At 45.0% G+C, this 14,411-nt stretch overlaps 1 protein-coding gene across 5 annotated transcripts in view; it reads left to right on the top strand.

The window, feature by feature from the left end:
- The window catches only part of LOC115149475 (solute carrier family 12 member 7), a 104,710-nt gene that overhangs the window by 16,274 nt on the left and 74,025 nt on the right, over positions 1-14,411 (top strand). The window contains exon 1 of one of the 5 annotated variants that reach the window (XM_029692405.1): positions 8,359-8,760. The exons of the other annotated variants lie outside the window; for them this stretch is intronic. Within the exon in view, the coding sequence (XP_029548265.1) occupies positions 8,631-8,760 (130 nt within the window). The 5' untranslated portion in view covers positions 8,359-8,630. Of the gene's footprint in view, positions 1-8,358; positions 8,761-14,411 lie in introns of those variants that run through there. 5 annotated transcript variants of the gene reach the window in all.

Below are 14,411 nucleotides of genomic sequence, written 5' to 3'. Positions count from 1 at the left end.
CAATATGTGCCATGTAAAAAAAAAAAAAAAAAGCTAACGTTTAAGTTCTTGCTCAGAACATGAGAACATATGAAAGCTGGTGGTTCAATATCCCCAGTTCCTCATTATTCCCAAGTTTTAGGTTGTAGTTATTATAGGAATTATGACGCGTCAACTATTTCTCTCTGTACCATTTGTGTTTCATATACCATTTACTATTGGATGTTCTAATTGGCACTTTAGTATTGCCAGCCTAATCTCTGGAGTTGATAGGCTTGAAGTCATAAACAGCGCTGTGAAGCAAGCTTTGCTAAGAGCTGCTGGCAAACGCAGTAAAGTTTGAATGAATGCTTACGAGCGTGCTGCCGCCTACCACCGTTCAGTCAGACTGCTCTATCAAATCATAGACTTAATTATAATATAATAAACACAGAAATATGAGCCGTTGGTCTTTAATATGGTCAAATCCGGAAACTATCATTTCGACGTTTATTCTTTCAGTGAAATACGGAACCGTTCCGTATTTTATGTAACGGGTGGCATCCCTAAGTCTAAATATTGCTGTTACATTGCACAACCTTCAATGTTATGTCATAATTATGTAAAATTCTGGCAAATTAGTTCGCAACGAGCCAGGCGGCCCAAACTGTTGCATATACCCTGACTTAATATTGCCAATGCTAACATGAATTTCTTTTAACTCAATATTCAAGTTTAAAAAATATACTTCTGTGTATTGATTTTAAGAAAGGCATTGATGTTTATGGTTAGGTACATTCGTGCAACGATTGTGCTTTTTGACGAATGCCCTTTTGTTAAATCCTCCCCCGTTTAGCGAAGTAGGCTGTGATGCGATGATAATTTAACAGACACCGCATTGATTATATGCAATGCAGGACAAGCTAGTTAGCCTAGTAATATCATCAACCATGTGTAGTTTACTAGTGATTATGTGAAGATTGATTGTTTTTTTATAAGATAAGTTTAATGCTAGCTAGCAACTTACCTTGGCTCCTTGCTGCACTCGCGCAAACAGGTGGTCAGCCTGCCACGCGGTTTCCTCGTGGAATGCAATGTAATCGGCCATAATCGCCATCCAAAAATGCAGGTCACCGATTGTTATGAACTTGAAATAGGCCCTAATTATTCGGTCGACCTCTACTCCAGTGAGAGTACTTGATTACGATGGCGCCGGAGGGGAGGGCTGCCATCTTATCGGCTCTCAACCAACCATGCTATTTTATTTCTCTTATGACTGAAAAGAGCTTCTGGATATCAGAAATGCGATTGCTCACCTCAAACTGGACGAAGAGTTCTTCAATGAGTCGGACGGGAGGGATATACTACTACAGACACCCGACCAGGCCCAGATCCCCGTGATTCGCTGGAGAAGGAAACTGAGATTTCGGGGGAAAAAATCCAGGTGCCTTGTGAGGATCATGCAACGAGTGGCTAATCTGCCCTTGCCCTCTGTCCTGCTAGCTAATGTTCAATCACTGGAAAATAAATAGGATGAGCTGAAAGCACGTATATCCTTCCAACGGGACATTAAAAACTGTAATATCTTATGTTTCACCGAGTCGTGGCTGTTCGACGACATTAAGAACATACAGCTGGCGGGTTATACACTCCATCGACAGAACAGCAGCCTCTGGTAAGACACGGGGTGGGGGCCTATGCATATATGTGAACAACAGCTGGTGCACGATATCTAAGGAAGTCTCAAGGTTTTGCTCGCCTGAGGTAGTGTGGTCTACAGCTTATCATGAGACACTATCTACCTAGAGAGTTTTCATCTGTATTTTTGTTGCTGTCTACATACCACCCCAGACCGATGCTGGCACTAAAACCACGCTCAATGAGCTGTATACTGCCATAAGCAAACAGGAAAATGCTCATCGAGGCGGCACTCCTAGTGGCCGGGGACTTTGATGCAGGGAAACCAATCAGTTTTACCTAATTTCTATCAGCATGTTAAATGTGAGGGAAAACAATTCTAGACCACCTTTACTCCACACACAGAGATGCGTACAAAACTCTCCTTCGCCTTCCATTTGGCAAATCTGACCATAATTCTGTCTGATAATTGCATCCTGATTCCTGCTTACAAGCTAATATTAAAGGAAGCACCAGTGACTCGGTCTATAAAAAAGTGGTCAGATGAAGCAGATGCTTAACTACAGGACTTCTTTGCTAGCACAGACTGGAATATGTTACGGGATTCTTCCGATGGCATTGAGGAGTACACCACATCAGTCACTGGCTTTATCAATAAGTGCATCGAGGACGTCGTCCTCACAGTGACTGTAAGTACATACCCCAACCAGAAGCCATGGATTACAGGCAACATTCACACTGAGCTACAGGGTAGAGCTGCCGCTTTCAAGCAGCGGGACTCTAACCCGGAAGCTTATATGAAATCCCGCCATGCCCTCCGACGAACCATCAATACAGGACTAAGATCAAATCATACTACACCGGCTCCGGTGTCCTGAAGCTACTTCTGCGTTGTCTTGGCTGTGTGCTTAGGGTTGTTGTCCTGTTGGAAGGTGAACCTTCGCCCCAGTCTGAGGTCCTGAGCGCTCTGGAGCAGGTTTTCATCAAGGATCTCTCTGTATTTTGCTCTCTTCATCTTTCCCTCATTCGTGACTAGTCTCCCAGTCCCCGCCGCTGAAAAACATCCCACAGCATGATGGTTCCACCACCATGCTTCAACGTAGAGATGATGCAAGGTTTCCTCCAGACATGACGCTTGGTATTCAGGCCAAAGCGTTCAATCTTGGTTTCATCAGATAAGAGAATCTTGTTTCTTATGATCTGAGAGTCTTTAGGTGCTTTTGGCAAAGTCCAAGTGGGCTGTCATGTGCTTTTTACTGAGGAGTGGCTTCCGTGTGGCCACTCTACCATAAAGGCCTGGTTGGTGGAGTGCTGCAGAGATGGTAGTCCTTCTGGAAGGTTCTCCCATCTCCACAGAGGAACTCTGGAACTCTGTTAGAGTGACCATCGGGTTCTTGGTCACCTCCCCGACCAAGGCCCTTCTCCCCCGTTGGCTCAGTTTGGCCGAGCGGCCAGCTCTTGGTGGTTCCAAACTTCTTCCATTTAAGAATGATGGAGGCCACTGTGTTCTTGGGGATCTTCCCCAGATCTGTGCCTCAACACAATCCTGTCTCATATCTCTACATACAATTCCTTTGACTTTATGGCTTGGTTTTTGCCCTGACATCCACTGTCAACTGTGGGATCTTATATAGACAGGTGTGTGTCTTTCCAAAATCATGTCCATTCAATTGAATTTACTACAGGTGGACTCAAATGAAGTTATAGAAACATCTCAAGGATGATAAATGGAAACAGGATGCACCTGATTTGAATTTCAAGTCTCATAGCAAAGGGTCTGAATACTTATGTAAATAAGGTATTTCTGTTTTTTATGTTTAATACATTTGCAAACATTTGTAAAACCTGTTTTCGCTTTGTCGTTATGGGGTATTGTGTGTAGATTGATAAAATGTATTATATATATATATATATATATATATATATATATATATATATATATATTTCTATAATAAGGCTGTAACGTAACAAAATGTGGAAAAATTTAAGCGGTTTGAATACTTTCCGAATGCACTGTATGTTCCAGTATTCCTCCAATGGCATTGAGGAGTTTACCACATCAGTCACCAGCTTCATTAATAAGTGAATCGACGACGTCGTCCCCACAGTGACCGTATGTACATATCCCAACCAGAAGCCATGGATTATAGGCAACATCCCACTGAGCTAAAGGCTAAAGCTGCTTCTTAAAGCTAGAGGGACACTTACCCGGAGGCTTATAAGAAATCCCAGTAGGCCCTCTGACGAACCATCAAACAGGCAAAGCGTCAATACAGGACTAAGATCAAATCCTACTACACCGGCTCTGATGCTCGTCGGATGTGGCAGGGTTTTCAAACTATCACAGATTACAAAGGGAACCCCAGCCACGAGCTACCCAGTGACACAAGCCTACTTGATGAGCTAAATGCCTTCTATGCTTGCTTCGAGGCAAGCAACACTGAACCATGCGTGAGAACATCAGCTGTTCCGGATGACTGTGTTATCATGCTCTCAGTAGCCGATGTGAGACTTTTTTTAAACGGGTTAACGTTCACAAGGCCGCAGGGCCAGATGTATTACCAGGACGTGCACTCGGAGCATGTACTGACAAGCTGGCAAAAAAACATTTTCTACCTCTCCCTGACCCAGTCTGTAATAACTACATGTTTCAAGCAGTCCACCATAGTTCCTTTGCCCAAGAATGCCAAAGTAACCGGTCTAAATGACTATCGCCCTGTAGCACTCACATTTGTAGCCATGAAATACTTTGAAAGGCTGGTCATGGTTCACATCACCATCATCCCAGGCACCCTGGACCCACTCCAATTCGCATACCGCCCCAACCGATCCTCAGATTATGCAATCTCTGTTGCACTCCATACTGCCCTTTCCCACTTGGACAAAAGGAACACCTACGTGAGAATGCTGTTAATTGATTACAGCTCAGTGTTCAACACAGTGGCGGTCAGTGGTGTTTAAGAGGGAGGAAAATGTTTTACATTTTTTCATGAGCATGGCCTTTATTAAAGCATATTGGATGACTGTCATTCATATTCCATTCACCCAGTCCAATGTAACAGCAATAGGGTTAGGCTACTACATGATACTAAAATGTTCACTCTACCCATCATGAGGTTTCTACAGTCTAGGCTATGAATGAAAGTTTACAACAGGTGCACACAGGTCGAGAGAAAAATTGACACATTAAATACCGCCTTGCACACTCCTTGCACATCTAGCTGATATATGGTGTAATCATTAGTCCAACAGTGACAAACAAGAGTTTCTATTGGACAAATTCAGGTATGTTTATCCCCGTTTTGTTCCGATTGCTTCCATTTAAGAAACTTTTTCTTCAACAGAATTGGCGTAATCAATACAACTCTGATCACGCAGAAAACACAGTTCACTTTCATAGCTGCCACGTTGTATTCCTTCTTGCATCTATGAGCTCTCCTTCTCTCACTTTTTCCCAGCGCTTGTTTACTTCAATGCACAACACATCAATTGTATGTGATCCGGTGAAAAAAAAATGTTCCAAACCATATCATTACCGCTACACACAGCCTACATCGTTGTCCCCATATTAGCTAAAGTAACGTCATAGTCAGCATAGCTAATAGAACTAACGTGTTAGTAAACCCACTACAATCATGCCGTAACGTTAGTGTATAGTCAGTATGCAGTTTAGCAGTTACACCGGCAGGCCCCAGTGGCAATAAATTAGTAAAACTATAAAAGCTTACCTTGACTTGAAAGAGTTCCTGTGTTGTGTTGTATAGTCATAGCCAGCTAGCTAACATAGCATCTCTCTGTTTGAGCAGGGTGTCTTAGTAGGCTAAATTAGATTGCTGCATTTGCTAGCTAAGTAAGTGAAACTGAAATTTTCATTTTTGAAGAAATGTATTTGTTCAAAACTGTTCAACTGGTGCTACCCTACAGAGTACTGTTGAGGCTACTGTAGACTTTCTTTCTAAAATAGTGTTTTAATAAATTATTTGGTGATGTGATTATATTTAGTATAGTTTTATCTAAAAAGGATACATTTTTACATTACACATTTTTGTTTTATTCACTGAAGAGGATTGTGTCCTCCCCTTCCTCCTCGAAAGAGCCTCCACTGTTTCAACACCATAGTGCCCTTGAAGGTCATCATTAAGCTAAAAACCCTGGGACTGAACACCTCCCTCTGCAACTGAAGGGTAGGCAATACGAGCTCTGGGGGCCCATGCGCCTGTCATCGATGTCTATTTTTGTATTTATTTAATAATTCATTTTGATAATAACCATCCAAAAACTCATTTGTAAATCTCTTTAATTTCAATATGTACTAGGAAGCTAAGTGTTTGTTTGACAGCCATTGGAAAAAGTGGTAGGCTGAATTTAAAAAAAAAATGTTTTGGATGGTTTGTCCTCAGGTTTTTGCCTGCCGTATCAGATATGTTATACTCACAGACATTATTTTAACGGTTTTTGAAACTTTAGAGTGTTTTCTATCCAAATCTACCAATTGTATGCATATCCTAGCTTCCGGGCCTGAGTAACAGGCAGTTTACTCTGGGTACGCTTTTCATCCAGATGTCAAAATACTGCCCCCTAGCCCAAAGAGGTTAACTGTATAGGAAGTTCTGGGGACAGGTCATCAGGATCCTGGACAGCCAATAAATTGGCAGATGCAAACAGATTATCATCTTTAGCAGACAACAGTTCTTGAGGGCTTGAACAAAAAAGCTGTTTGCGATTTCGTTCATACTGGTGAACCGGCATTGTGTGGTTGCAATATCAACAGTCTCTTATCTCTGGTATATCTTAGGATGCATTATTCAAGACTAAGTTTAAATTGTTTTGCAGGGTAATGGACATATAATGCACAATGTCTCAGGAAAGACTGTCTGGGTTGGCAATACTCCGTATAGAAAACAGTATGGCCCCCAACCTGGACCTACAGGCCATGGTGAGGACATTTGCACACACAAAAAGCGGACTTCAGGACTCCAGGGGAGTCTCTCAAGTTGGATTTAATTTACCTTAAATATATTGTGTGTATATTGTTATATATTTGTGTAGGCTATTAGCCAGACAAAACCCGTTAAACAATAAATAGTGGCTGAATGTACCCTCAAGCCGACTACTTTTTTCACCTAATTGTTTGGCTATTTGATGTGTAATTTTTATAAAAAGTTAATAAATCGCAGGTAAATACGATACATAGCTAAAGATAGTACACTGCATAATGAAACAATCCCTAGTTAGCTAGTGTTTTGAGGGTGGACTAGAGCATTCTTGATGCACACGGGAAACTGTTGTGTGGAAAAAAAACAGCAGCATTGCAGTTTTTGACACACTCAAAATGGTGCACCTGGCACCTATTGTAAAGTGGTTGTTCCACTGGATATCATAAGGTGAATGCACCAATTTGTAAGTCGCTCTGGATAAGAGCGTCTGCTAAATGACTTAAATGTAAATGTACTACCATACCCCATTCAAAGGCATTTAAATCTTTTGTCTTGTCCATTCACCCTCTGAATGGCACTCCTTGTCACAAGGCTTAAAAATCGTTCTTTAAATGGTCTCCTCCCCTTCATCTACACTGATTGAAGTGGATTTAACAAGTGACCTCAATAAGGGATCATAGCGCTCACCTGGATTCACCTGGTCAGTCTGTGTCATGGAAAGAGCAGGTGTTCATAATGTGTTGTACACTCAGTGTATAGACATGTTATTCACTGTGTTATTTCAATTTTCTATGTGTATTTAAAAAAATCTTATCTTTAACTCTGCGCTTTTGGAAAAGGACCTGTCAGTTAGCATTTCACTGTTAGTCTACACCTGTTGTCTATGAAGCATGTGACATAAAATGTGATTTTAATGTTACAAACCCTCCCCTTCTTGCTGCTTGTGTGTGTTTGTGCGTTGTGTCGGTTTGGCCCAGCCCAACTCTCTCTGCGAGGGTGGGTTTGTGGTTCAGGTGACCAAGGAGAGGATCTCACCCCACCCCCATCAGAGGAACTCCATTATCAATGCGGTCTGCCTCCTATTCTGTACTCTCACACAGACAGTACTGCGCAGCTAGCCGTGCGCAGACAGCCCTGGGAAGCTAGCCGTGCGCAGACAGCCCTGGGAAGCTAGCCGTGCGCAGCTAGCCCTGGGAAGCTAGCCCTGGGCAGCTAGCCCTGGGCAGCTAGCCCTGGGCAGCTAGCCGTGCGCAGGCAGCCCTGGGCAGCTAGCCGTGCGCAGGCAGCCCTGGGCAGCTAGCCGTGCGCAGGCAGCCCTGGGCAGCTAGCCGTGAGCAGAGCGAGAGCTGTTCCAGAGTGCACATACTGGAAATTCCTTTCATGCCAAACCAAAATCCCAGTAATTTATCATGCCTGCTTCTTTTGACCTGCTTGTTGGTATGTCTAAAAGAGGTCGGGGGTAAAACACATGGCAAATTAAAACCAAGCTAAAGACCTAGTTCCTGCATTTTCACAGACCATGTAACCAACATACAGCTATCAGGTCTGTGGGAATGCTTCTCTGCAGGTAAATTGATTAACACTTCCGTTGTTTAATACCTCCCCTATTTTGAAATTCAGACAGCCCCCATGGTTTAACAACACCTTCCACCTCTCCTAATTTGCCAGTTACCCACTGATTTGTATAAAAGGGCTATACCTGCAAGAAAGTGATCAATAAGGGGCTGTTTTGAAAGGGACTCATATAAACATTATATATTTTACACGTCTTACGTCTGAAATGGGTCAAAAAAAACCTACACAACCTGACGTTAGTGTGTGTCGAGCCGAGTCTGCCTCTAAAGGGTGGGGCAGTTCAGTGCTTCCTTATTTGGAGAGGGGGGCTGGTCACATGGGGCCCATGGTAACCAAGCGATAGGGGAGAAAACTGAGAACCTTGAACCGACGGCAGAGCACGAGCCCACAGGGACAGAGAGCGAGAGAGGGAAGGAGGTACAGGGAACAAAAGCAGACAACAGAACAGAGAGAAACGGAACAAGGAGCGAGGAAGAGATAAGTGAGGGACAGGCAGAACACTGATAAGCACATGGTGTGAAAATGCCTACAAACTTCACAGTGGTTCCTGTGAAGGATGCCAGGAAGTCCCGGGAAGAGGAGGAGGATGATGAAGATGATGTGGATGACAACAATACCTTCAGAGAGGAAGACGAGGCTGCCCCCTTCCCAGGTGAGAGGCGGAAATTCTGGGGCTTTTGTTCTCCACACAACTTACTCCCTCTGCCCTGCAAAGGAGATGAGGACATGACTTGTGGGCTGGAGTAGCTGTTGCTAAGTTGCAACTGAGCACGGCTCTGTCGTTTTGTCAGATCAGGTGTATAGTGAAGGGACGTGGTGGTGTATTGAGAGATCAGGTGTATAGTGAAGGGACGTGGTGGTGTATTGACAGATCAGGTGTATCGTGAAGGGACGTGGTGGTGTATTGACAGATCAGGTGTATCGTGAAGGGACGTGGTGGTGTATTGACAGATCAGGTGTATCGTGAAGGGACGTGGTGGTGTATTGTCAGATCAGGTGTATAGTGAAGGGACGTGGTGGTGTATTGACAGATCAGGTGCATAGTGAAGGGATGTGGTGGTGTATTGACAGATCAAGTGTATTGTCAGATCAGGTATTTGATCACGACGGAGGTGGTTGGTGATGGAAAGGTCCAAGCAGCTCACTTCCTTGACCCTAACAAAGATGATGGCCAGGGCATTATAGGGCTACAGTTGCTTTGGCTATACATGTTGTGTTAAGCAGCTTTTTCCTCTAGTTTTGTTGGTTTCTCAAGTAATAAAGATGGGAGGCAGTAGACAGGGTCAGAGAAGTGTTTCCACATACTCCGAGGCATTTTGTTTTGTTTTGTCCCGACTCACACACATGCCCCTCCTCTCTTCCTCCCCCTCTCTTTCTGTCTCTCTGATACAGTTTTGCTACCACACTTCCTGATCTCATTGCTCCCTTCCCTCAGTCTCTCCACAGTCACACTGTCAGAAATAATTAGCCTTAGCATCCAGAGACATAATAATACATCTTCTCTAATTGAGACGCCAGTGTCTTTCTGTTCAGTTAGCATGCTGCTACACACTACAATACAGCTTACCACTGCAAATCATCATCAATTCTCCCGTGAACCAGAGCCAATTGTGAATAACGAGCCATAACAAGGGAATGTCATTAGCTGAGTCTTCCCACAAGTCTGTGCTAACAGACTCCACACAGCCCCCATTGTTGTGCCAAACCGTTGCTGTTATTTTTGTTTTTCCACTGTTTCACATGGCGAGGGACAAACCGGTTCCACCGCGACGCGCAATTATGGCTACCCGCTGTGTGAGATCTGACAGACTGGGAAGAAGAGTGGTGGCTGGTTATATTATGGCTGGTTATATCAGCTCTCTGGCAGAGGTCTATCTATGTGGCTCAGAGGGTCGGGCAGGGTTTAAAACCCATGCATTGACATTGTTTACTTGGAGACTGCCAGAAAGAAAGGGAGAGTCTGATAGCGGTCAATGTTATTGGCTTCCTGTTGGTTCTCTGTGGCGAGAGTTGAGATTCCACCTCCTCAGAGGGATCTGTAATGGGTCTGGTTCCTGCTTTGTAGTACCTGTATAATACTGAATCACTCGCCATAATAACAATACTAGACTTTGGTTAAATGAAAAACATGGGGACATTTGAGTCAATCATGACCTCTGGTGCAGCGTCCAAGGCACTGCATCTCATTGCTAGAGGTGTCACTACAGACACCCTGGTTCGAATCCAGGCTGTATCACAACTGGCCGTGATTGTGCACCGCACTATGGGACTCCCAATTGGCCCAGCGTCGTCCGGGTTTGGCCGTTGTAGGCCGTCATTGTAAATAAGAATTTGTTCTTAAGTGACTTGCCTAGTTAAATAAAGGTGAAATAAAAAAAGTTGTTTAAGTGTCTATTGTCTTTACCCCAATACCTTTTTGCTCAATGACCCAGCAGATATTGGAGGGAAGGCAAGCAACTCCTCATGTTTGTCTGTTACTGTCTCTGTCGGTCGGTCTGTCTGTGTCGGTCGGTCTGTCTGTGTCGGTCGGTCTGTCTGTGTCGGTCGGTCTGTCTGTGTCGGTCTGTCTGTCTGTGTCGGTCTGTCTGTCTGTCTGTCTGTCTGTCTGTCTGTCTGTCTGTCTGTCTGTCTGTCTCTGTCGGTCTGTCTGTCTGTCTCTGTCTGTCTGTCTGTCTCTGTCGGTCTGTCTCTGTCGGTCGGTCTGTCTCTGTCGGTCGGTCTGTCTCTGTCGGTCGGTCTGTCTGTCTGTCTGTCTGTCTGTCTGTCTGTCGGTCTCTGTCGGTCTGTCTGTCTCTGTCGGTCTGTCTGTCTCTGTCGGTCTGTCTGTCTCTGTCTGTCTCTGTCGGTCTGTCTGTCTCTGTCGGTCTGTCTGTCTGTCTCTGTCGGTCTGTCTGTCTGTCTCTGTCGGTCTGTCTGTCTCTGTCGGTCTGTGTCGGTCTGTCTGTCTCTGTCGGTCTGTCGGTCTGTGTCGGTCTGTGTCGGTCTGTCTGTCTCTGTCGGTCTGTCTGTCTCTGTCGGTCTGTCTGTCTGTCTGTCTCTGTCGGTCTGTCTGTCGGTCTGTCTCTGTCGGTCGGTCTGTCTCTGTCGGTCGGTCTGTCTCTGTCGGTCGGTCTGTCTCTGTCGGTCGGTCTGTCTCTGTCGGTCGGTCTGTCTCTGTCGGTCTGTCTGTCTCTGTCTGTCTGTCTGTCTGTCTGTCGGTCTCTGTCGGTCTGTCTGTCTCTGTCGGTCTGTCTGTCTCTGTCGGTCTGTCTGTCTCTGTCTGTCTCTGTCGGTCTGTCTGTCTCTGTCGGTCTGTCTGTCTGTCTCTGTCGGTCTGTCTGTCTGTCTCTGTCGGTCTGTCTGTCTCTGTCGGTCTGTCTGTCTGTCTCTGTCGGTCTGTCTGTCTCTGTCGGTCTGTGTCGGTCTGTCTGTCTCTGTCGGTCTGTCGGTCTGTGTCGGTCTGTGTCGGTCTGTGTCGGTCTGTCGGTCTCTGTCTGTCTGTCTGTCTGTCTGTGTCGGTCTGTCTGTCTGTGTCGGTCTGTCTGTCTGTGTCGGTCTGTCTGTCTGTCTCTGTTGGTCTGTCTGTCTCTGTCTGTCTGTCTGTCTCTGTCTGTCTGTCTCTCTGTCTCTGTCGGTCTGTCTGTCTCTGTCGGTCTGTCTGTCTCTGTCGGTCTGTCTGTCTCTGTCTGTCTGTCTGTCTCTGTCTGTCTGTCTGTCTCTGTCGGTCTGTCTGTCTGTCTCTGTCGTTCTGTCTGTCTCTGTCGGTCTGTCTGTCTCTGTCTGTCTGTCTGTCTGTCTGTCTCTGTCTGTCTCTGTCTGTCTCTGTCTGTCTGTCTGTCTGTCTGTCTGTCTGTCTGTCTGTCTGTCTGTCTGTCTGTCTCTGTCGGTCTGTCTGTCTGTCTCTGTCGGTCTGTCTGTCTGTCTCTGTCGGTCTGTCTGTCTGTCTGTCTCTGTCGGTCTGTCTGTCTCTGTCTGTCGGTCTGTCGGTCTGTGTCGGTCTGTCTGTCTCTGTCGGTCTGTCTGTCGGTCTGTGTCGGTCTGTCTGTCGGTCTGTCTGTCTCTGTCGGTCTGTCTGTCTCTGTCGGTCGGTCTGTCTCTGTCGGTCTGTCTGTCTCTGTCGGTCGGTCTGTGTCTGCAGATCATTTGTCATCTGCCTTCCCTCTGTCTTTAGGAGTATTTAAACCTGAACTGGAACGAAACAAAACCTGACATCTGTGTCAAATTATTCCTGAGTGTAAAAAACCCCATTGAATAACAGGGTAGGAGTAAACCATTTCAGATGTAGCATGCACTGAAGCATCTCACTCAAAGGTTTACAAAGCTAAAGCCACCGTGCTTTTAGCATATTGCACTAACCAGCCAAACTAAACAGCCTGGCTAGTTCAATTCAACCTTTGCTTGGAAAAGACTTAGCTCTTTCTATAAACAGGCATCTATTGAAAATAATAAATGTTTGTTGACATTTCAAAAATTGATTTTAGACAAAACTGGTGATTTTAGACAAAACTGTCCTTTCGTGTCCTGTGGTTTAGTACACAAATTAATTAAAATCGGAATTTTGAGCTGAGCTGAATTTAGTGCTCTCTGAATGAGAAGCAGAGCTTTTCTTTATGTTCGTCCAACTGGAATTCACATTGACCAAAAGTAATTTGTGCTGATGGCCTGTTTGCTCAGTGGACTTGGAAAAACAATGCAGTTTGATGAATGTATCGTTAGGTTGCAACTGGTGGATTTTTACCATGCATGTGTATGACCTTTGACATGAATAGGCTATAATGGACACGTGTACCAGACAAAAAGTACATAAAGCTAAGTCAAGGTGTTCAGTTTGCTGCTGTGTGTCTCTGCTGGACAGATGGTCACTGTACTGGGGACGTGGCATGTGTTTTTCCTGTTTTCTTTTTTTTTTCTCTCCAGGCCTGATATTGTTTAAAACCAGGCTTTGTTGCTGTGGTAGTAGTGGTGGCGGCGTTCGCTCTACCAGCTCTCGTGCTTTCGTAGTTGCGCAGTGGTCGTTACCGGTTAAAAAGCAGATGGCATCAAATAGCTCTCTAGATCATACTCAGTATTTGCAACCTGTTTCCTCTAGCTCTCATACGTACACTGTGTGTCTAAAGTCCTGTGTAGTACACCGTGCGTCTAAAGTCCTGTGTAGTGCACCGTGCGTCTAAAGTCCTGTGTAGTACACCGTGCGTCTGAAGTCCTGTGTAGTACACCGTGCGTCTAAAGTCCTGTGTAGTACACCGTGCGTCTAAAGTCCTGTGTAGTACACCGTGCGTCTAAAGTCCTGTGTAGTACACCGTGCGTCTAAAGTCCTGTGTAGTACACCGTGCGTCTAAAGTCCTGTGTAGTACACCGTGCGTCTAAAGTCCTGTGTAGTACACCGTGCGTCTAAAGTCCTGTGTAGTACACCGTGTGTCTAAGTCCTGTGTACCGGTCAAGTCCTGTGTAGTACACAGTGCGTCTAAAGTCCTGTGTAGTACACCGTGCGTCTAAAGTCCTGTGTAGTACACCGTGTGTCTAAAGTCCTGTGTAGTACACCGTGCGTCTAAAGTCCTGTGTAGTACACCGTGCGTCTAAAGTCCTGTGTAGTACACCGTGCGTCTAAAGTCCTGTGTAGTACACCGTGCGTCTAAAGTCCTGTGTAGTACACCGTGCGTCTAAAGTCCTGTGTAGTACCCCGTGCGTCTAAAGTCCTGTGTAGTACACCGTGCGTCTAAAGTCCTGTGTAGTACACCGTGCGTCTAAAGTCCTGTGTAGTACACCGTGCGTCTAAAGTCCTGTGTAGTACCCCGTGCGTCTAAAGTCCTGTGTAGTACACCGTGTGTCTAAAGTCCTGTGTAGTACACCGTGTGTCTAAAGTCCTGTGTAGTACACCGTGTATTTTCACTACTAGCACACTCCTTTTTGGCAATGCAAGCCAATTATAGACTGTGAGCAGGCTGTACAATCTAGTGGTTACTATTTGAAACCTGCAGAACCAGTCCAGGATTTTTTTTTTTTTTTTTAACGTACCCTTCATTCCTGACATGCCATGACCTGACTACTGTTATCTTTTGATACTACCAGACGAATTCAGAAGGAATCATAAGATTCAGCTCCATTTATGGATTATTCTATTTGTAAACCTGGAAAATCGTAACAATACAGTAGTTAACTACTGTACGTACATAAGATATCTTATGTACGTTACCATTACATAAATATATATCGACTGATAAAAGAATGACTTCGCGAGCATATTGCAACAACTCATGTGAAGGAAGCAGAACATGGATGTGGGAACTACGATCACTTCTGCCTCATACTGACCCTGACCTCCCT

Source organism: Salmo trutta, chromosome 2 (assembly GCF_901001165.1).
Source record: "Salmo trutta chromosome 2, fSalTru1.1, whole genome shotgun sequence".
In the NCBI taxonomy this organism is placed as follows: Eukaryota; Metazoa; Chordata; class Actinopteri; order Salmoniformes; family Salmonidae; genus Salmo; species Salmo trutta.
The sequence above is the reverse complement of the archived record's forward strand: the minus strand, read 5'-3'. Positions and strand labels throughout refer to the sequence as shown.